Source organism: Perissodus microlepis, chromosome 1, assembly GCF_051167445.1.
Source record: "Perissodus microlepis isolate ML-2025 ecotype Zambia chromosome 1, ASM5116744v1, whole genome shotgun sequence".
NCBI lineage: Eukaryota > Metazoa > Chordata > Actinopteri > Cichliformes > Cichlidae > Perissodus > Perissodus microlepis.
In genome coordinates, this window is record NC_140461.1 from 29912692 (window position 1) to 29933636 (window position 20945).

The 20945-nt window shown below is 43.0% G+C and overlaps 1 protein-coding gene across 11 annotated transcripts in view; it reads left to right on the forward strand.

Moving 5' to 3' along the window:
- neo1a (neogenin 1a) overlaps positions 1-20945 on the forward strand; it is a 161725-nt gene that overhangs the window by 137893 nt on the left and 2887 nt on the right. For 4 of the 11 annotated variants that reach the window (XM_084942100.1, XM_084942777.1, XM_084942577.1 and 1 more), the window contains exons 13-27: positions 1920-2061; positions 3888-3998; positions 4115-4309; positions 5957-6052; positions 9767-9990; positions 13136-13274; positions 14420-14527; positions 14862-15056; positions 16032-16064; positions 16298-16363; positions 16692-16818; positions 16977-17221; positions 17774-17866; positions 20080-20367; positions 20523-20659. In XM_084942100.1, the coding sequence (XP_084798226.1) occupies positions 1920-2061; positions 3888-3998; positions 4115-4309; positions 5957-6052; positions 9767-9990; positions 13136-13274; positions 14420-14527; positions 14862-15056; positions 16032-16064; positions 16298-16363; positions 16692-16818; positions 16977-17221; positions 17774-17866; positions 20080-20367; positions 20523-20659 (2199 nt within the window). Of the gene's footprint in view, positions 1-1919; positions 2062-3887; positions 3999-4114; positions 4310-5956; positions 6053-9766; positions 9991-13135; positions 13275-14419; positions 14528-14861; positions 15057-16031; positions 16065-16297; positions 16364-16691; positions 16819-16976; positions 17222-17773; positions 17867-18198; positions 18367-20079; positions 20368-20522; positions 20660-20945 lie in introns of all 11 variants that reach the window. The other 7 variants (XM_084942438.1, XM_084942691.1, XM_084942866.1 and 4 more) reach the window with 6 other exon arrangements.

A 20945-nucleotide genomic window follows, 5' to 3' on the forward strand; every position in this document is an offset into this window, starting at 1 on the left:
AAGTGCAAACGGTTAGAAGTGTGATGACTTACCAGTTTCCAATTCACCCTCAGTAACAGAGATCTCACTTTCTCACTCACCTTTTTTTTGTTAGCAGGCTTATAGGCAACGTGATAAAAAGATTTACTTGTTTAAAAGTGAGATCTCATTTTATCTGGATTCAATTTTCTCTTTGGAGCAGAGATAACTGGATCAATTTCTTTTCCCCCCCACAGCTCAGCCAACAAGTCCTGGCATCCTCTCAGTCTTTTTAAGTTTCATTGTTAAATCCTGTTTATTTCAGCCGAAACATGCCGCAGTTCTCGCGTGACGCGCTTTATTTGATAAGGCTGCTGAGGTGGCTGCTGGCTGCACAACACGCCCCTGATTAAAACAGGAAACGGGCCTCGGCTGCCCATCATCTCAGCCATTTGATCTTCAAACAGAGAGCTGTAGGCCTGTTTATTGTACTTTCCCACCCGAGTGAGGGATTAATTTTTACAAAAGATGTTTCTCACTCATGACATGTGAGACAGCAATTGCAAAAAGAAAAAAAAGAAGAGATAGGGAAAACCTCGGGGTGTGTGCACTGACTACAAAAACGGCAACCAGCACTTTTGGCCCTTTGCTGGTCGATGCTTAGCACAAGTGAGGGAAAACACTGACAGACAATCCTATCACACACTCCCAGCCTGAGTTAGAGCTAGCCACCCATGCTGAGGGATCCTCTGCTGAGATTTGTAGAGAGAAAATGCTCTCATGCTAATTTTAAGAGTAAAATGAAGCGGGCTCAGTCTGTGGAAGGGACATGAATAGTTTTCTGAGAGGATAGTGTGCGTGAGGCCAGCTGTCCCTCCTCACTTTGGCCCAGACCAAGCGGTTTAAAGCTGTGAAACAAACATCTGACAGATTTCTTTTTTTTTCCTTTAAGTGTCATTCAGTAATTCATCTCATTTTCTCTTTTTGTTGTCGTCATCTTTCACTTTGAGCATAAACAAGCCATTAAAAGAATAATTACAGTACAATTATTTAGATACAAACCATTTATGCAATTAGTTCGGTACACCCAACCAAACGCAAGTGGAAAAGAGCTAATTAACATTCATTTCATGTGTGGTCTCCTCTTTGGGTCCTGTCAAGCAGAAAGGTGCATCTTTTACCTACAAGGCAACCTGATCATCGTGTTTTCTCATCTTACTTCTCTGGGTTTTTTTGTTGTTGTTGTATTTTTTTGCTTTTGGCATCTGCCTCTTCACCTTCCCCTGTGAGTTTACAAAAGTCAATTAAACTGTTTTTTGTGATTAGCGCCAGGAAGGTAGAAACGCAACCGACATGACGAACCGGGGCCGATAGTGTAATAAGAAAAATGGAAATAATTGAACACACTTCACACAAATTTAATTTGTGCAATTCCCTCGACTCTGCTGGGGAGGAGCGCACGAGTGCCCTGTGCGTGTACTCGGGCTTTTGTGCATCAGTGTGACAGTGGGGAAGCCTTAATTAACTCTTCTCCCACGCTGAGCCACCCCCCACCTATCTCTTTAAACACACATGGGCACACAAAAACTCAGCAGCGCACATCCCAAAAGAGTGCAGCGTGGGCCCGCCAGCAGAGCGTCTTGCCTTCATCTCTCTGCCTGGGTGTCTCTGCAGGCTTAACCTGACCACACACCTCGCTTATCATCGCAACTTTTATTATTCATAGTCATCTCTTCCTAATGCATCTGTTTGCGCTGCGTCTCTCGCGCGGGTGTTTGCTCGATGTGGGTCTCCCTCTTGTTTGGACTGCGGTGACACTGTTAACACAAAGGTCCACGCCAAGGTGCGTGGGAAGGTGCGATGCCTCCTGCTAAACTGTGAGGTCACCTTTACAGCTACAGGCCCCAAAAGCATGTGCTAAACATGACATTCTGTTTCATTTACACCTTTCCCCGTCTCAGAGCATCATGCTTCGGTGGCAGCCTCCGCCCCTGAGCGGCCAGAACGGGAAGATCACCGGCTACAAGATACGATACCGGAAAGGATCCCGCAGGAGCGAATCTGAAACCACTGAAGGCACCCAGCTTTACAAGCTCATGGATGGTAATGAATAAAAAAATTGTGACTAATGACTTTTTGAATAAATCCGTCCTCTTCCCTCAGACCAGTGGAAGTGCTTATGAATGTATTGCATTTATTACCATGTGTACAGGAAGAGTTTAGCTATAAACTTTACCTCCAGTTACATTCAGTGGGTGTTCAGGTGTGGGAAGAGAGCCACCATAGTTCACATCTGCTAGTAAAATGTTTCTTGTATGTGCTTGGCCTTTTAACCCAGTTTGAAAACAAAGTCTCCAAACCACCCTGGATACGCAGGTTCAGAACCGGGTTTAAAAGACGGATCATTTAAAGCTATACACGCCCTGCAGCTACGAAAAGTCATCCCATCACCAGATAAAAAAGTGCAAAGACAAGTTGGAGAGGAGACATGACCAGTTTTCTTAACAGGCAGTGCTGTGAGCAAAAGACTTTGCTGTACAGTTATGGACACATGCATCACTGTGCACGTCTGCAGGGTGTTTTCAGAGCTGTACACAAAAACAATGACATCACTGTGATGGTTTTGTGCCCTCGTCTAAAAGCCCAAAAGTGATACAGATGCATAGATTCACATATCGAATCTGATTTTAAAATGATGGATCCACAAAGAACTCCCCTTTTTGACGTTTTCACTGAGCCCTAAGCTCAAACTTTTATGCTATCAGACTCCATGTCATCTCTATATTTTAGTATCTTTATCTGATGCGTCTTGGAAAGTGTGAGCTGTGTCTGATGGGGTGCAGGATTTTTTTTTATTTTTTTTTATAAATCTCTTATCTTGAGCCTGAAGATGCGTATCAGATGATTCATGGGATTAGTCAGACTAACTGCGGGCCTGTTTATTTACTCAACATCCACACATCAGTTTCTAAACCCATTGCAATTGAGTTACATGTCCTATTGTACCCTAACATTACCCACCGCTATCAGCAAAATATGCACAATATCACCAGAGAGGCACGGCAGCGGTGATTAATATTAGATGTCGTCTCAGCAACTTTCAAGTGGCCCGGCTTCACGCTGTGTGCTGCATCAAAGAGAATATACACTTAAAAGTTGATTTTTGTAGAACATTCTGTGGGGGGGGGGAACACAGGGGTGTTTGTTGGTTCAGAAGCGTTTAGAAGAAGATGTTGTAGCCTCGGAGGCACGGATGGTTAGGCAGTCTTCAGAAGCTACCCCCAAGGGCGGCCCAGAATAGTGGGTACAGAGCGAAGAGAGTACAGGATTAGCATGTAGCGTGCAAATGGGACAATACGGCGATGATGAAAAATTTTGCAGCAAATTAATACAGCAACACATCATTTGTCAGCAGGCGTTCCCCTCTTCTCTGAATACCAAAGCTGGCACCCAGCGGTGTTGCAGCTCACTCTAAGGGAGATATAGCTTTAAAATATGAATTAATCCAGACTACCATTTTTTTTTTTTAAACTTCTGCTCTTAGTGTCTCTCGTTTTGTGCTACTTTTTATCAGACACTCTGTTTTTAACTTGTTTTAAAGGCTAGTGTTGTGTTTTTCTTTAAATCCCATCGAATCGTACTCATCAGATGTGAAAATAAAATGTAATCAACTTTAATATAGATTAGGCGAGTTATGGATTTTCTCCTTAAGCCGTAGAGAGACATATCAGGTATCTGCTTTAAAATATTTGTGTTTTCAAAATATCGAAAGCCCAACTGACCCAGCCAATCAGAGCGCACCAGTAGTAAAACCAGGACTGAGAGAGGTTTTAATGGAGGAGTTGACTTGGGGGGTCATTTTGGCCAAAGCTCTATTTAAATACTCCAGCTTTGAATCTCAGGCTGATGTGTTGGTGTTGCCCGTCCAGGTCTCGAGCATGGAACAGAGTACTCCTTCCGAGTGTCAGCCATGACGGTAAATGGCACGGGACCGGCCACCGAGTGGATGACGGCAGAGACGTTTGAGAGCGACTTGGATGGTAACGTCAGCTGTTTTACTAAACCGGAAGCTGTCACTTGGTTTTGAGCAATTATGTATTTTAGCATTTATTTTTTTCCTCCTCATCTGAAGTTTTTCCTGCTTCTCCCCCATCAGAGTCCCGTGTTCCGGACCAGCCTAGCTCGCTGCACGTCCGGCCACTGGTCAACAGCATCGTGGTGAGCTGGACGCCGCCGGAGAACCAGGACATTATGGTGCGCGGTTACGCGATTGGCTACGGCATCGGCAGTCCACACGCGCAGACCATCAAGGTGGACTACAAGCAGCGCTACTTCACTATCGAGAACCTCGGTAAGAACAGTCGCTCCCTTTTTGTTCTTCACATGTTTCTTTTTGTATAGATGTGTGCACATTCTTGTCCCCAAAATAGTTACACATAAGGATCAAATACTAATGATCCACGTGTCAAATCATTTTCGGACAAAATGTTAATGTGATCTATTTGATGTGATACTTTATACGCTAAGTTTAATTAATGGTTTGTGTATTATAAGCAAACACACAGGCAGACGCACAAACACTGAATTAATTCATCTGTACCCCACAGTGAGTGTTTAGAGAATTAATAAGATCCTCTCCACCACACGCCTGAGCTGCTAATTATACAGATTGGCCTAATGGGCACACAATAATTAAAGGTCATGATATTTGAATAAAATATTTGGTGGTTTTAGCACTCGCTGTCATCAAACCAGTTTTACCTCATTAAAATGTTCTGCTTCTTCTTTTGCATGAGGGCCATTTCTCCGCATGTGATCAATGCAGCCTTTGGGAAACTCACACAAACTGTACTTGACTCTAAAACCTACATGATGAAATTAAAGTTCATTCCTTTTAAACCTCAGGAAGCTCTGCTCTGATAGAACCACCGTTCAAGAAACATTAGATTTTTTTTTGTTCTTCTAAGTATATAATGCGCATCACACTCTATCATCACACTCTACTGCCACAGCTGATCACTGTCTAAATGCTGTAGTAAGGGGGCCTAGAAGATGGATAGAAAAAAGAGACACAGGGAGGAATTATTCAACCATTTCTTCATATTTTTCTTCCAATGAGGCTTTCTGAAGGCCTTTCACAGTTTTTATTTGGACATTAATTTATTTTCAGTCATTTTTAGTCCAATTCCTTGAATCTGACCATTTTCAGAGTTTCGTCTGTTAAGCCACTTAACACTGACTTATGAATCATTCAAGCATACAAAAGACACCTAACTAAAGGAATGGATCAGCGTTGTGTCTACACATAGCAGATGACTTGGTGAAGAACAAATTTTACATTGTATCTTTAGGCACTTTGCTACTTAGCAGCCTGTCACAAAAACACAGAATTTGTTCCTATTTCTTTAGTAGAATCTGTGAAAAATGCCAAAGATAACACAGTTTGACATAGTTGAAATAGTATTGTTGACCCAACAATGTGAATCCCAAAGGGTATTAGCTGAATATTAGCTGGTGTGAAGTGTGTCCCTAAAACAGAAAACATTTGAAAAAAACTGGACTAGTTGGGTCAAAAGAAGCGGCAGGCCCAGAAATCCACCTATAGCAGCTGAATACGTCTGTGAAGGTTCTCAGTCATCCAGGTCATCGTAGTCTAAGGAGCTTGGACAGAAAAGCGCCTGGACTTTTCACCTCTCATCTGAATCATGTTTTAAGAGATCAAATCCGCCAAAGACCCACCAAACATACACCTGGCCTTTCAGCTGGTCCATCTGATAGAAGAAGAAAAATGTAAAGAGATGAGGGTTGGCTCAAGACTTTTACACAGTACTGTATATGTGCATAATTGAGGTCTCTATTATAATGGCTGTAATAGGACTGATTGTATTCAAATACTCGCTCTGCTAATATTGCAATCTCAAGCTGAGCATCTCAAGAGTTTTGGTTGATGAGATGGCTGCATCAATTTATTCCCCCCATCCTTCTCTTTCTCTCACAGACCCCAGCTCCCACTACGTGATCACACTAAAAGCCTTCAATAACGTGGGTGAAGGCATTCCCGTGTACGAGAGCGCCGTCACCAGAGCACAGTCAGGTAGGAACCAGACACATCCACATGTCGAATGGCTTTTCTTATTTGAAGCGATAGTGGATTTCTTACACCTTGAAGCGCTCAGAGGCAACATTTGAAGTGGTCACATTTAGTCTCTTCATCTTGTTGTTCTTCAGATCACATGTAATATGAGCAGTGCTCCTTGCACTGTGTGGCTGTAAAAAAAAAAAAAATTCTGAGTTACACTTATTCGCTCTCTCTAATCCGCCGTCATTATCAGAAAAAATGTGTCTCGACTTCAAATTACCAGACAGATAATGGGTCATTGGGGAGTCTCACTGCTCTAATTAACTCTCTTCATCATGGCCCCCAGAATACTTGAGTCTCTTTTTAATCAAGTGAGCAAACCCCTTAATTTTTTTATCCCAGACTATCAGTCCTGATGTGAGAGTGATGATGGATATTTTAACCAGGATGAACGGCAGAAGCTTTACTTGAGTTTTTTTTTTTTTTTTTTAAGTAAAGAAGGAAAAGAACCTTCATCAGGCAAAAGAAGAATATTTTATGCAGCGACAAGTTTGTATGAAGTCTTTCATAACCGACTTCAAAAGAGCCTCATCACAAATGTTCATTATGTATAGCGTAATGGGATTTTGGCAGACATCAGCACTGACCTGAAATATCCAGCATCAGTCGAACTCTGAGACACAGTTTTCTCTGTGCTGCAGACTAAAAACAGCCGCAGAATATGGACAGTTCTGTTAGGCTGCCAGCCACACAATTAAAAGTAGGACTTAAGTCCCAATCCAGGGTGCTTGACAAATGATCTTAAAGCGTGAGGCACTGCCAGTTAGACTGCACGTTCGTGGAGTTCACACAGATTATGTGACAGTGTCAGAAGACAGCCAGCCCATGCACCCTGGGGTGTCCCAGAATGTGGGCTGCACCCGCCTCCTTTTCCCATCCAGCCTCCCACCTCTCCGCTCAGCCTTGATCACTCCAGTTTGTCTCTGCTGCAGCACTATTGCACCAACCAATTGAGGAGGGGTGGGATGCTGGATGACATGAATCACGTCAACATGCGTCGAGGGGGGGTGGCAGCCGGAGTGCGCGCACACACTCGCACGCTGTCATACTGTACCCTTCTCTCTATGACGCTTCCTCACATCCTCTCGCATGCACACTCACATACAGAGCTGCGCACACGCAGACCCCCTGTGGTGGCTTTGGCAACCCTTCGTCAGATCCAAACGTTTCCTCTCAAAGCAGAACCGAAGCCCACCACCATCGTCTGCTGCTGAATCCTCGGGGGCGCGTTCCCTTCCTGCCAGTTTGTTCAAGTCGGGATTAAAAAGACAAGCTGACCTACATAGTACTTTTACTTTTGAAAAAAACTGAGCAAAACTTGGTGAACTTTGGTTGAGAAAGTGCTAGGCTGAATACTTTATAATACGACGTCTAACTGAAAAGCAGGAAATGAAATATTTCACCTCTATTTCAAAAAGATTTTTTTTTTCCACAAGGGTAAGTCAGCCTTTTCTCCTTCACAATATTGAACGCTGTATTCTTCCAGCCTGGGTAAAGAAATGTAGCTTGCATGCCACTCCAAAACCTCAGTGCCTCTCCACAGCCGCATGAATGCTTGGCGCTTCATCACGCACACACAAACTCTGTGACTCAGTCTTGGGCGTATAATGAGGGCAGCTATGTACAGAGGCATCAAATGGAGCGAGGCAGAGAGTAGAGGGCCAACAAGTGGGCTGAGGAGGAGTGTCATCACGGGTGACGGACCAGAGCTTTTTCTCCAGTCACAGCTAAACCAAGGACAGAGCTGTGAGCAGTGAATTCACCGGCCACAAGGTCATCTTAAAGTGTTTATATTCAGCATGATGGCCAGCAGCTGCCTGTTGGAGGCTTAGTTTAAACCCCACTCAACATTTAAAAAGATATTAATATTACACTATGGAAGCTTTTACTTAATTACCTCTGGTTGGTTGAGTACTGCTGAGAATTGTGCAAACTGGAGAGACAGTAGTATTATGATATTGTTAGTATTCAAGTATTTGTGTTTTCTTACTGAATTATCTATGCATTTCTCCAAAATGCACCACACATACACTCACCGGACACTCATTTGGTACATCACACTTGTAATGGTTAGACCCTCTTTCCCTTCAAAACTGCTCTAATTCTTGTTGACACGCATTTGGAAAGGTGCCGGAACGACCATAGTCCTGTATGCTGTTAAGATGACGGCATCACACAGTTGCCAATGTGCCGTTCCCCCACCTTTATGACAAATTCTGACCCATCCGTCTGAATGTCGCATCAGCCGCCGAGGCTCATAAACCTCAACGTTTTTTCCAGTGTCCTACTGTCCAAATTTGGTGAGGCTGTGAGAACCATGGCCTCAGTTTCCTGTTCTTAGTGGGAGAAGTGTGTGGTCCTCACCGCTGTAGCCCATCTGCTTCAATACGTTGTGTGTTCAGAGATGCTCTTCTACACACCCTGGTTGTAATCAGTGCTAGGAGTACTGTTACTGCTGCCTTTCTATCAGCTCTGGGCAATCGGCTCACTCTCCTCTGATCTCTGTAAACTCAGCAGTTTCTGAAATACTCAGGACGAGCCCGCCTGGCATCACGTTTTTTTTGTTTTTTGTTTTTTTTTTTTGGGGGGGGGGGGCTCTTTATCTTGTTTACATGCCTAAAAGCATTGAGTTGCTGTCATGTGATTGCCTGTTTAGATATTTGCATTAGCAGTTGAGCAGGTGTACCTATTGAAGTGGCTGGTGAGTGTATATCCTAGTATAAAATGACCCATATTAAGTAAAGGCGCTAAACACAAAGCTGACTGTCTGAATCTAACACTTTTAAAGATGTTTGGTCGCATATATTTTCAGTTGTATATTTTTAAAAGAGTATACAAGTCATTATCTAGCATTGATTCAAAGAGGGACTGCAACTGGAAGTAGGGAGCAACCAACCTCGCCCTCTTGCAGCAAGCTTTCCACCTTTGAGCCGCACAACAAAAGCAGCAATATGACACAAGCCCTGAACCACAGGACCATTTGTTAGTGTCTCTCCCCTCTTCTGTGCCTCCAGGCTTCTTCCTTAAATCCTCAGTTTTCCTTCTTCAGTTTTCAAGAACATAATGCGCCTTCTCGGCAGCTCTCTGGGAAGATATTCCTGGGCACTCAGTGTCCCGTCTGTTCATCCACTTTGCTTTAAAATGTTGTAAAAGCTCCATGATGTAAACATCTGTAAATGCGTTTTGACTCTTTCTTTGAAATGACTGGGTTGACATTAATATGTAACTTTTGGCAGCGGGATTACGGGTGTCTTCTTTCACTCCGGTTTTCCATTTACTGTAATCTTTTCTTAATGAATAGAGTATCTCTTCCTCTCTTTCCGTAGTGCTACAGTTGATAGAGCAGCACATACTGTACTGTAGCTTCTGTAGATTGGTCTTATTGTAGAGGTCAGTGTCTGTTTTTCTAATAGAATCTTCTCTCTCCTTCTTTTCACCCTTCCCAATCCCATCCCTGTTGCACTTAACCATCCACCTCCCCCTCCTCTCTTACCATCGTCCTGCATTTTTAACTCATTAACCTTATTTCTTTCTCTGCGTCCCTCCCCACGTCCTGTTTTGGCTCCACTGTCTGATCCACCACGCTTCACATTCCGTTTTAATTTGCTCATTTTAATTTTTTGTGCGCATGCATGTTGGGTTTTATGGCCTGATGTCCTGACCCTGTAGACCCCGATGTTGACCTGTACGACCTCTTACATGCTCCATACACCCCAGTACCAGACCCTCTCCCCATGATGCCGCCGGTGGGCGTTCAGGCATCGGTGCTGAGCCACGACACCATCAAGGTGACCTGGGCCGACAACTCGCTGCCCAAGAGCCAAAAGGTTACAGATAACCGCTACTACACAGTGCGATGGAAGACCAACATCCCTGCCAACACTAAAGTGAAGGTAAGAGATTCTTCTTTCGCATGATTGCATTCAGTTTATCAGATTTACAATTCGACATCAGTTCTCTAACCAAAGCAGGTTTAGTTAGACTTTTATTGTTTTTGTTTTTTTTATCTTTGGAGCTCATTCAACTGTTTCAGGTTCAGTTCAACGCTTTCAAATAAGTAGCACGGAGAACAAGTCAAATCAGATCGCTGTGTCCAAACATTAGTGATGCAGCAATATAGTACGATTTCAGTTTATTTCTGTGCATCCCTTCATATTCGTATTGATGCGCTGAAAATAAAAAGTAATGTCATATGAGGGCATATATAATTAAGTATTCCCACAGCAGCTCCCAAGCTCGGGGGCAGCATGGTATTTGTACCAGTGTGATGATCTGTTTTCATTCAACCTTTGAAGGGCTATAAAGAGAAATTGATGCTCTGCTCTGCACTTTTATGATCATCAGAACTCAGAACTTGCTCTTACATGATTGGCCGTCCTGCTCGTTAGTGTCTTACATAAAGTTAGCTTTTTTTTTTAAACAGCTGGATTCTGACTAGAAGTCTTTGTGTTATCAATGGCTGGAGTAAACAGTCCTTTAGCAGCTACTTTGTCAAGCAGAAGAGCAGCTGGTGCGTTTGTTTACAGTGCAGCCTCACACACTCATGTTCCTTTCATAAAGAAGCCTGTCAGCAATTGGCTTTCCCCCATCTTTCCACAAGCAGCTACAATCTGATTCCTTTCTGTGCTGGATGAAAATACAAAAAGTTGGTCAGTTACGTCCATATGAAGTCAGACGTGTGCAGCTCCATCGCTCCTTTCAGTTTTAAAAAAGCTGATTCATTGAGATATTAGTTTGAGTTAGCAATAGCTTAACTTAGATCGACTCAGAAGAGCGATCAGCAAAGGGCGAGGGTGAAAGCAAACACTGGATCATATGATGCTGCATTTCCTGTAAAATTTAAATCAAGCAGGTGGTTAAGGCAGATCCCAAAACTAACAGACACTGGCACAGAATTGGATTAATCAATTAATCGTTTGAACAGCACCCTTTGAGTTGAAGCAGTTCAAGGACTGGCAGGATTGCAAACGTAAGTGGCCAAACAAATAGTCATGAACATGAGAAATGAAAATGAGGGAGTAACAATGTCGAGAGATGTATACAAAGATAGTGAGTGATTGTACTTGAACAGCTCAGCTAAACTAAACTTCATTTGAGGAATTTAAACAAGCAGATTTTCCTGTGTTAAAAAAAATTGTTTTGGTTTGTTACAAAATCCTAACAATAGTTCTTCATCAGTGAAGAACACCACATGATAATCTTACATTTATTTACTGGGATTAGTGTCCAACAGATGCAAATCAAGAGGCACTCTCTCTGAAGAGTTAAAATATTTGTAGTGACTGTGAGCCGAGCCTTGAACAGGCTGTTTGAGATTCCGATTCCAATTCCTGAGCTGCAGCTCAATTATGATGATTACTTATCTCCAAATAATAGAGCGCAGCGGGTGTGTGTGTGTGTGTGTGTGGTCCTTGTATCATGCATGTGTGCAAACCTGTGACCGAGCAGAGCTCAGATAAAGGCCCGCGTTTCCCGATAAATTATTCAACAAGGACGAGGCAAACTGAGAACTAGAAAAAGAGGGCGTAGATCTGACTGTGCATTCTCCATACCGCCACCTTGAAACGTGTATGCACAAACGTACGCAGACTCAGTATCCAGGTCTTGCACCGGATGCTGGCACCCAATGTTTTTTGTTTGAGGCTTCCATTGAACTGCAAAGGTTTGTTGTCACTCAAAGTGAATGGAGGGAGAATTTGAGCGATGCCTTGTTACACAGCAGATTCATTAACACAATGTAAATCCACAACAGTACAGATATATGGAGTACTGCTCAGCTTGCTGCCATGAATGGATGCTTAAAACGTTTTGTGTCACTGAGGCTCATCACCAATCTAATATATTATGATGTCTATTAGAGAGGCTCTGAAACTTTACAGTACATCGTGTATGTAAACATAGCTGTACTCAAGAGGTATACCAGCAGTAAAGCCTTCACCTTAATGCCTCCCTTAGTGCAAGTCCACAGACACGCTTGTACATTATTGAAGGGATGACTGCTCTCTAACAGGCTGCACGGTTCTAAAGAACAGGGTGTTTTCATTTCCTATCCTACTGCCCTCTGTTTGACAGCCCCCAATGGAGAGCTGCACTTCTGCCATAGCACGCAACATTATAGACAGGGCACTGGAGAACCTGACTCTGTGCTGCTACGACTACTTTTTTTCTCATGCTGCTTCATCCCAGCGGAGCTTGAGATAAATGTTGCATAACTTCAGATTCTAAATAGTTCACTAGCGCGTAATAACGTATACAGATGTTTTGTAAATGATGCACTCTCTTTGTGGCACTGGGCACTCAGTCCACTGCAAAAGTCTTGCAATAAAACCCCACTTCATGAAGGTTTTAATGTTCAGGATATTAGTTGGTGGTTAAATTATTTTTAAATTGACAGGGTTTTTTTTGCTTTTGTTGTTTACCTACCATATTTACTCTCAATGATGTAAATAGGCCCTGTTTTGGCTGTAACTGTGAGGTTGAATTAATACCTTTTCAGAACAGCTGCAACAAAAACCCAAGCATTATAAACACGGAAATTATTGCGGGACTGTTTCATCAGACCTTACTCGTTTTAGCTAGGCGTACCTAATAAAGTGAAAACTGAGTCTATTTCGTATAAACATGATTGAAACCATCAAAAGATGGAAAGGATGTGGTTCCAAACACTGGATAGTGCACGTGATGCCTCGTGAATGTGAATGCTTCACACTGGTAATTTATTTTAGAACTAAAACAGGTCTTACTGATCTGTGGAGCTGGTTTTATACTTGAAGGAGCATTTAAATGATTCTCAAACGCCGCCTTGCTTCAGCTTCTCAGTCGTGAATGTTTTTGTTCTCTCTGAGATTGAAACTTGACGTGTTTAGTGTTTGGATTGTTAGTCTGGAAAAGCAAGACATCTGCAGGTGTTATTCAGTTAGTAAAAATCACACAGCTCTATTCTTTTCTCTGCTGGAAAACAGTTTCCAGGGTTGTTCGGCGGCTCTGCCGTCTCACAAACTGATTTCTTGTTTGCCGCTTTTGCTCGTTTTTCCCCAGATGGTCAACACCACCAACCTGAGCTACACGGTGCCAGATCTGAAGCCCAACACGCTGTACGAATTCTCCGTCATGGTGACCAAAGGCCGCCGTGTCAGCACATGGAGCATGACAGCCCAGGGCACCACCTTTGAGACCAGTAGGAGCACTGCAGACACGCAGACACAAACAACCGCGCATAAACACACACAGCACATACATGAGTACAAAGACACGAACACGACACCTACGGTGTAACGAGCCCCCTGGCTGGCTCAGGAGTGACATTGTACTTCTTGCCGACCAAGGAAGGAGGAGGGGCAATGCTTGAAGATTATCAAGCAAGCTGTGACTCCACAGTGTAGTCCAGTAAAAACCAAAGACTGCCATTAACCAAAACAGTGAAAAGTAACTAAAATAGAAATTGAGGAAAACTCCAGCAAAGTTGGGGATTAATTGCAGGTGATAATTTAAGGAGAGTAGGTCGGGACTAACCATTCTTCCAAAATGTAATAATATTAATAGAAATACAGTTTATATTAAACTCTGGACCAGGTGTCTCAGCCTGAAGAGCAGTAAAAAAAATACATGGATACAGTCAGTCTCCCTTAGACTACTTTTGGCTGGTCTTTCATTCAGGAGGGGTAGCCTGTTTGAAAAGCCATAAACTCCCTTTGTGTGTGTGGGTTTGTTTGTTTTTTTGTTTGTTTTTTAAAGCTGGCTGCATACCAGGTAATCAACCAACAAGCAAACTCTCAGTACCTGTACGACTTTAGCTCTGTGGGTGAGCAGGCAACCATATGGCCAGAAGCCAGTGGCCCAGGTTCAAATCCAACCTGGGGCCCTTTGCTGCGTCTCCTACCCCCTCTCTCTGCTTTCCTGTCTGTCTCCACTATCGCTATCAAATAAGGGCAAAATGCCAAAAAAAGATAATATTTTAAAAAATAATAACATGCTTTGAGATTACTAAAAGAAAAAAATTTCTTTTAATCTCTTGCATAAATATTTTTGAGTTTTCTAAAGGAAAGGTGAACAGCGTTTTTATTTCAGCCCACCCGGGGGTTTGTCTCACAGCTGAGGAAATGGATGCTATTGTGTGCGTGTGCATCATCAACACACCCACACACACACAAGTATAGTATATAAAAACTGTTGCTTTTTAGTCCAGCAGGAATACTATCAGCATAAAACTTTCCACATTTTATTTATATCCTGAAATGAAAGTTAGTAGTAGGAACATGTGCATGTGTGTTATTTAACCTTCTCATCAGCTCGAACAATGTCTCGTCTCCATCCCTGTCACAGCTCCCAGCTCCGCCCCGAAGGATGTGACTGTGGTGAGCAAAGAGAACAAACCACGCACCATAATTGTCAACTGGCAGCCTCCCTCTGAGGCCAATGGAAAAATCACTGGTGAGCCCCAAAGCCTCTCTTGTCCTTCTCACAGTTTTCTCACTACTTATTATTTTGACTGTTTTGTAGCATCTCTGCACTGCAATGGACTCACATTTAGGTGAAGAATTGATGTGCAGATTGTGAATATGTCTGGGAGCTGTCTGATCAGCCAGCTGCAGACTGATATGTTTTCTGTAAAAGTAGATATCCTACAGAAAAGTATGTAAATGCATCACTCATGCTCTCCTGTTGGGGCTCTTAAGAATAAAAACAATATCAGTGATCTTACTTTGCGGAGAATAAAACTACATTTTAAACAATTGCTCGTTGTTCTTGGCGTCTTCTTTTGTAGGCTATATCATCTACTACAGTACAGATGTAAACGCCGTGGTCCACGACTGGGTTATCGAACCAGTGGTGGGCAATCGTCTGACTCACCAGATCCAGGAGCTAACGCTGGACACCACCTACTACTTCAAGATTCAGGCCCGAAACTCAAAGGGCATGGGCCCCATGTCTGAGCCCGTGCAGTTCCGCACTCCAAAAAGTAGGTTTATGTGACGCACGTTTTTCACATGGCAGCATTTACAGACTGTTAAACAAAGTCAAAGGTCCATCGGTTAAATAGACGTTTAAGCTCTCCAACAAAAAGAAATGAGGACTGTGAGATGCTTAGTCATCACGTAGCTTTATGCATGTGTAAATAGGCAGCTTTTGGCTAACATATACACAGTACACAGCTTCCATAGCTGCCGTTATGTCAGGGCTTTGGGTTAGTCGTGGAGTTATTCTGCCCTCAGCTGTCTAAAAATCAACAAATGCGCCTTCAAGATTTTTGTTTTCTCAGACACAGTGACCGTCCTCGGATTGCACCGGCGTATTTATGTGATGTGATTTACATCACAGATGGATTTTTTCCATAGAACATTCAACACATCATATAAGCTTAAATACATTTTATTCCAAACACCTTTGAGCACTTCTTCTATTGCTGCGTGAAACTCGTGAGCTATAACAAGGATGCTTTTCAAACCTTCTTGATTAATTTGGCTTGGGCTGCTAACTGATGAGTCTGCTAAGCAAATGTTGTAGAGAATATTGTAGGTTCGGTTTGTTTCTGCTTCTTACGGCTGATTTAAGTTTTAGCTGAATATATTTCATAAGCATCCACTCTTTTTAGAGAATGCTAATATTTAGGACATAAAGTCAGTGTGTGTTGACTGTAGGAAGGTATTATATATATATATATATATATATCAGTGTGTGTTTTAACTTCTGTATATGTTTTTCAATATACTTTCCTCTAATGTCAGCCTGGTTGTGTCTTTAGCATACTCTGTTTGGCTGCTATCTGGTTTTCCTACTGGTTTTCCTTCCTATAGTTTTGCCCCTCTCTTCCTCTTCCTCCTCCTCACAATCCCCATCTCTCACTTTATTTCTGTCTCCCTCGCTGCTGTTTTCAGCTAACCACTTTTTTGCTTTTTATTGTCTCTCCCTCTCTGCTCTCCCTTGGCCTGTTAAGCTGAGTCCTCTGACAAAATGGCTAATGACCAAGGTAAACTCGCTCTCCACACTTTATCACTGCTGGACTGCACCCCCTAATGTTTCTCTTTTTCCAAGGACCATCTTCTACGCCAATTTAAAGAAAGAAAGAAAGAAAGAAAGAAAAACTTAGTCCGTGTGACTGTGCTTGTGTAGTTTTTAAGATAATAAACATTTGACAGGCTCTATGTGGTGATAGAAAAGACCATTAAAATGACTTTTTGTTTTTCACTTATCTTGATTCAGCCTCAAATCTCACACCAAAGATGGGACCTTCAGGAAACCAACCTCCGCGCGACCCTGTTCCACCAAGTAAGATTATAATTCCTCCTGCCTTATTTAGTGCTCATGCTCAGTTGTCATGTTGTCAGACACTACAGTCGTGCTGTAACCTGGACAAAGTTTCCCAAAAGTGTCCCCACGACTGAACAATGTAACTCAACCAACTCTTAGAAATGATCATAGACTAATAATTTATCAGTTAGAGGTGACTTATAAGTAACTATAGCCTCATATTTGTTTCAGTACAAATTTAAAACTATTTATTCTGATCTTGCATTTAATTTTTTTTTCTGTTGAAGTTCATACAGACATTAATGCATAAAAGTTTGTACTCTAACTTTGATTTTCTCTTGCCGAGGAATTAAAGATGGGGAAAATCATATCCTGGTCATTGTCATAATCATCTCAGTGGGAGCCTTCACCATCATAGTGGTGGTAGTGGGGGCCTTCCTGTGCACGCGGCGCACCACATCCCACCAGAAAAAGTAAGACGCACTGTCCCGCTTATACATTGCATGCTCCCTTTTTGTCTCTTTGTAATATAGATCTTCTCACTCTGTTTTATTAACCTACAGATCAGCTCCCTCCAGTATCTTTGACTGTTTTGCTGCTGTCGCTAACAGCTCTGTGTTCTCTCCGATAGAAAGCGGGCTGCCTCAAAATCTTCCAACGGCTCTCACAAATACAAGGGGAACTCCAAAGACCTGAAGCCACCCGATCTTTGGATTCACCACGAGAGGCTGGAGCTTAAACCCATGGACAAGTCGCCAGACCCCAACCCAGTCATGACTGAAACCCCCATTCCCCGCACCTCACAGGACATCACCCCTGCTGACAGCGGATTGGAGAGCAACCCCCACCTGCAGCAGAGGCGCAACTCCTACCGTGGTCAGTCTTGCTCAAGGCGGAGACTTAAAATGTGATGTTTTGGGAAAAGAGATCAAAGCGAAATGCCACCCTTGCTGCATGAGCTTACATGCATAATAACATTGAGTAGACATCTCTAGTTTGGCTGCAGACAGAAAACTACATTTTAAGAGTGTGACTTAAAAAACGATGATTTTCAGGCAGGAATGAGCTAATATCCTCAGGTTTGCTTTCAGGAGGTTGCTGGAGGAGTCCTGAAGAGTTTCAGATGCTGGTTTTTGTGTCATGAGTCAACACCTGTTCAATTACTGTTGTTTTCCTGTGATTATCATGCAAAACATTTCATGCTTTTCATACATGCTGCCCATTACTCGTCATGACGCAGGTTTCTGCAAGTACAGTAAAGCTACTCAATGTAACTGTGACATTTAAAGATACAATCAAAACCCAATTAGTGCATTGATTAAGGATCCTGAGATCAGACGGATCGTTAATAAAAGGGGAAAAAAAAACCCCGACAATCAATAGGGTAGCAGCTCTTTCTGATTGGCTGGTGTCCACCGTACCTTTTAGGCCACGAATCAGAGGACAGCATGTCTACACTAGCAGGCCGACGAGGGATGAGGCCTAAAATGATGATGCCTTTTGATGCGCAGCCGCCTCAGCGTAAGTGTGTGCGTGTGTGTGTGTGTTTGTGCAGTCGATTTGGAAACTCCTCACAAAACAATATGAAACTAGAGCACACAAACTCTTAAGTTAACAACTTCCAAATGTTCCTCGTGGTTGTCTAATTAGAAAACATTTCATGCTTCTCGTGACATGTTAATGTTTCTGGGGATTTTTTGGTTTAGTGACTAAGCTGACAGAGAATATTGAAGTGTGTGTGTGTCACAGAAAACTGCATGTGTACATCTCATCATCATCATCCTCATCACCAGTTGGTTAAACATCTTGTTGTGTTTGTGTGTCCGTGTATTCATGTCCATTTCCATTCACAGCCGTGATTAGCGCTCACCCCATCCATTCCCTCGATAACCATCACCACTATTATCACATGGGCAGCCTGTCGTCGGCGACACGCAGCTACCTCTACCACCAGGGCAGCGGGTACCCACGCCCGCACACCTGCACCCCCATCTCGCATCTAGACAGGGTGGACTCCACAGGTGAGACACTGCCCCCTGCTGGACAACACGAGGAGTAACAAAGAGGACAAGGGCACTCTTACCTTATGTCATAACCACTCACTGATTTGTCATTTGCTTATTCATTCCCATGCCGCTACCACCTTATGTTCATATTTGAGTTCTCCATAGTGTTACTAACCACTCTTGCTTTCCTTCCTAATATACTGGCTGTGCTCTTTACCAAGATAAACAAGGGAATGCAGTCGGATACACTATATTGCCAAAAGTATTCACACGTCTCCCTTCACATGGATATGAGCTTCTTAATGCATAGGGTTTAATATATTGTTGCTCCACCCTATTGCAGCTTCAACTCTTCTGGGAAGGCTTTCGAAAAGGTTTAGGAGTGTTTCTTCTTCCAGAAGATCATTTGTGAGGTCGGACACTGTTATATGAGAAGACCTGAGTTGCAGTCTCCGCTCTAATTCATCCTAAAGGTGTTCTGTGGGGTTGAGGTCAGGACTCTGTGCAGGGCAGTCAAGTTCTCATCCATGTCTTTTTGGGCTTTATGCGCTAGTGCGCAGTCATGTTGCAGGAAGGGAACAGGAACAGGAAGGGGCCGTCCCCAAACTGTTCCAAAAAAGTCAGGAGTATGAAATGGTACAAAATAGCTTTGTATGCTGAAGTATTAAGAGTTCCTTTCACTGGAACTGAGGGGCTGAGCCCAACTCCTAAAAAAATACAACCGCACACCATAATCCCCACTCCACCAAACTTTACACTTGGCACAATGCAGTTAGACAAGTCCCATTCTCCTGGCCATGGAAACCCATTCCACGAAGCTCTCTACACACTGCTTTTGAGCTAATCTGAAAGTCACATGAAGTTTGGAGGTCTGTACCATGTCTAATCATTTCCATATTTTTATAGTAGCACAGTTGACTGTAGAATATTTTGCAGCGATGAAATTTCACGATTGGACTTGCACAGGTGGCACCCTATCACAGTACCTATGACTGAGCTCCTGAGAGCTGCCCACTCTTTCACAAATGTGTGTAGAAGCAGTCTTCATGCATAGGTGCTTGATTTTATACACCTGTGACCACAGAATTGATTGGAACACCTGAACTGATCTGGATGTGTGAGTGAATACTTTTGGCAGTATAATGCACAAATAACTAGTTATAGTGAAAGAAAAATAGAAGGCTGAACTGGTGTTCAACTGACCTGAAGTCATTTATAAAGGTAGACCACAAGTTGCAGCTTCAGAAATGTTAAGATGTTTGCTTTTTATTGCTACTGAGCTTTTGAAAATTTTTTTCCTAGTTTCTTTTTATTTTATTTTTTTAACACTTAAGATGTTTGCATGTTCTTATTCATGTTTTGAGGAACCTGGATATTGCTATAGAACTGGGATACTGTGAGATGTAAACACAAAGAAAAGACCACTGGGATAGGATGAACTGAAACCTGAATGATGTAATGTTCATATGTATATTTACAGGATTCTAAATAAGACAGGTTTCTCATCTTCTCGTGTACAGACTCACAAATAGAAAGTTCCATGACAGATATTTAGATTGGAGACAGCAAACCCAAAAATGAAAGCCTAAAATTCCAGCTTTAATTATTAATTATGACATTTTCTTGGTAACTTTCTACAAGCCGGTTGGCAGGCACTGGCATGCCGAAAAATGTTTTAATCCTGCAAACCCGTATTCTGACTGTCCCCACCTGCTGCCTCCTCTCCAGAGTCTGTGAGGAATACTCCCAGCTCTGAGCCCGCCCCTCCTGCCACCGCCTCCTCCCAAGCCTCCTGCCCCTCAGAGATCCTGGCTGACCCAGAGGGCAGCTACCACGGCTCCACCACCACAGAGGAGGAGCCTAGCTACTCCAGCAACCTGCCCCCACTCCGCTCAGCTCACCCGCATGCCCACGCCCACCCTCTCAAGAGCTTCGCTGTACCTGCAATCCCAGCCTCCAGCCACCCATCCTATGAGTCTCCCGCCCTGCCCAGCACTCCCCTGCTCACTCAGACCGGTGAGCCCTCATATCACTGACACCCACCAAGCTAAACAGAGTTGAATCAGAATTTTTAAAAAGTCTTTGCGAGCTGAAAAAAATTTTTTTTTAAAGCACTGGTGTGTGTTGCATTCACTGAATGTAGTATTTTCGTGTGACCTTTCTTCACTCAGGGCCTCCCACTCACCCGCATGTTGTGAAAACAGCCTCCATCGGAACACTAGGAAGGACACGAACACCGATGGTGGTCACCGTGCCCAACGCCCCCGATGTACCAGAGACCAGCAAGATGCTAGAAGATGTAGACAGCGTGAGTACAGCGCCCCACACTGGCTGCTTGTAGTAAGGCAGTCTGATTTTTTTTTGGTAGGCCTGATGATGGTGGTGAATATTTGATATTATTTTTGCTGCTTCTTTTGGGTTGTTTTTTTTAAATGATACCAATCACATTCCTTCCAAATCCATGTCAGGTTTACTTTGGGCACTGGATGATACAGTTACTTTCAGCTGAACATTGGTTTTAACCACATTTTCTGTTTGTTCTCTCTCTCTCTGTTTTTCTTTTTTTGTATTCTTTCCAAATTCAATCTCACCAT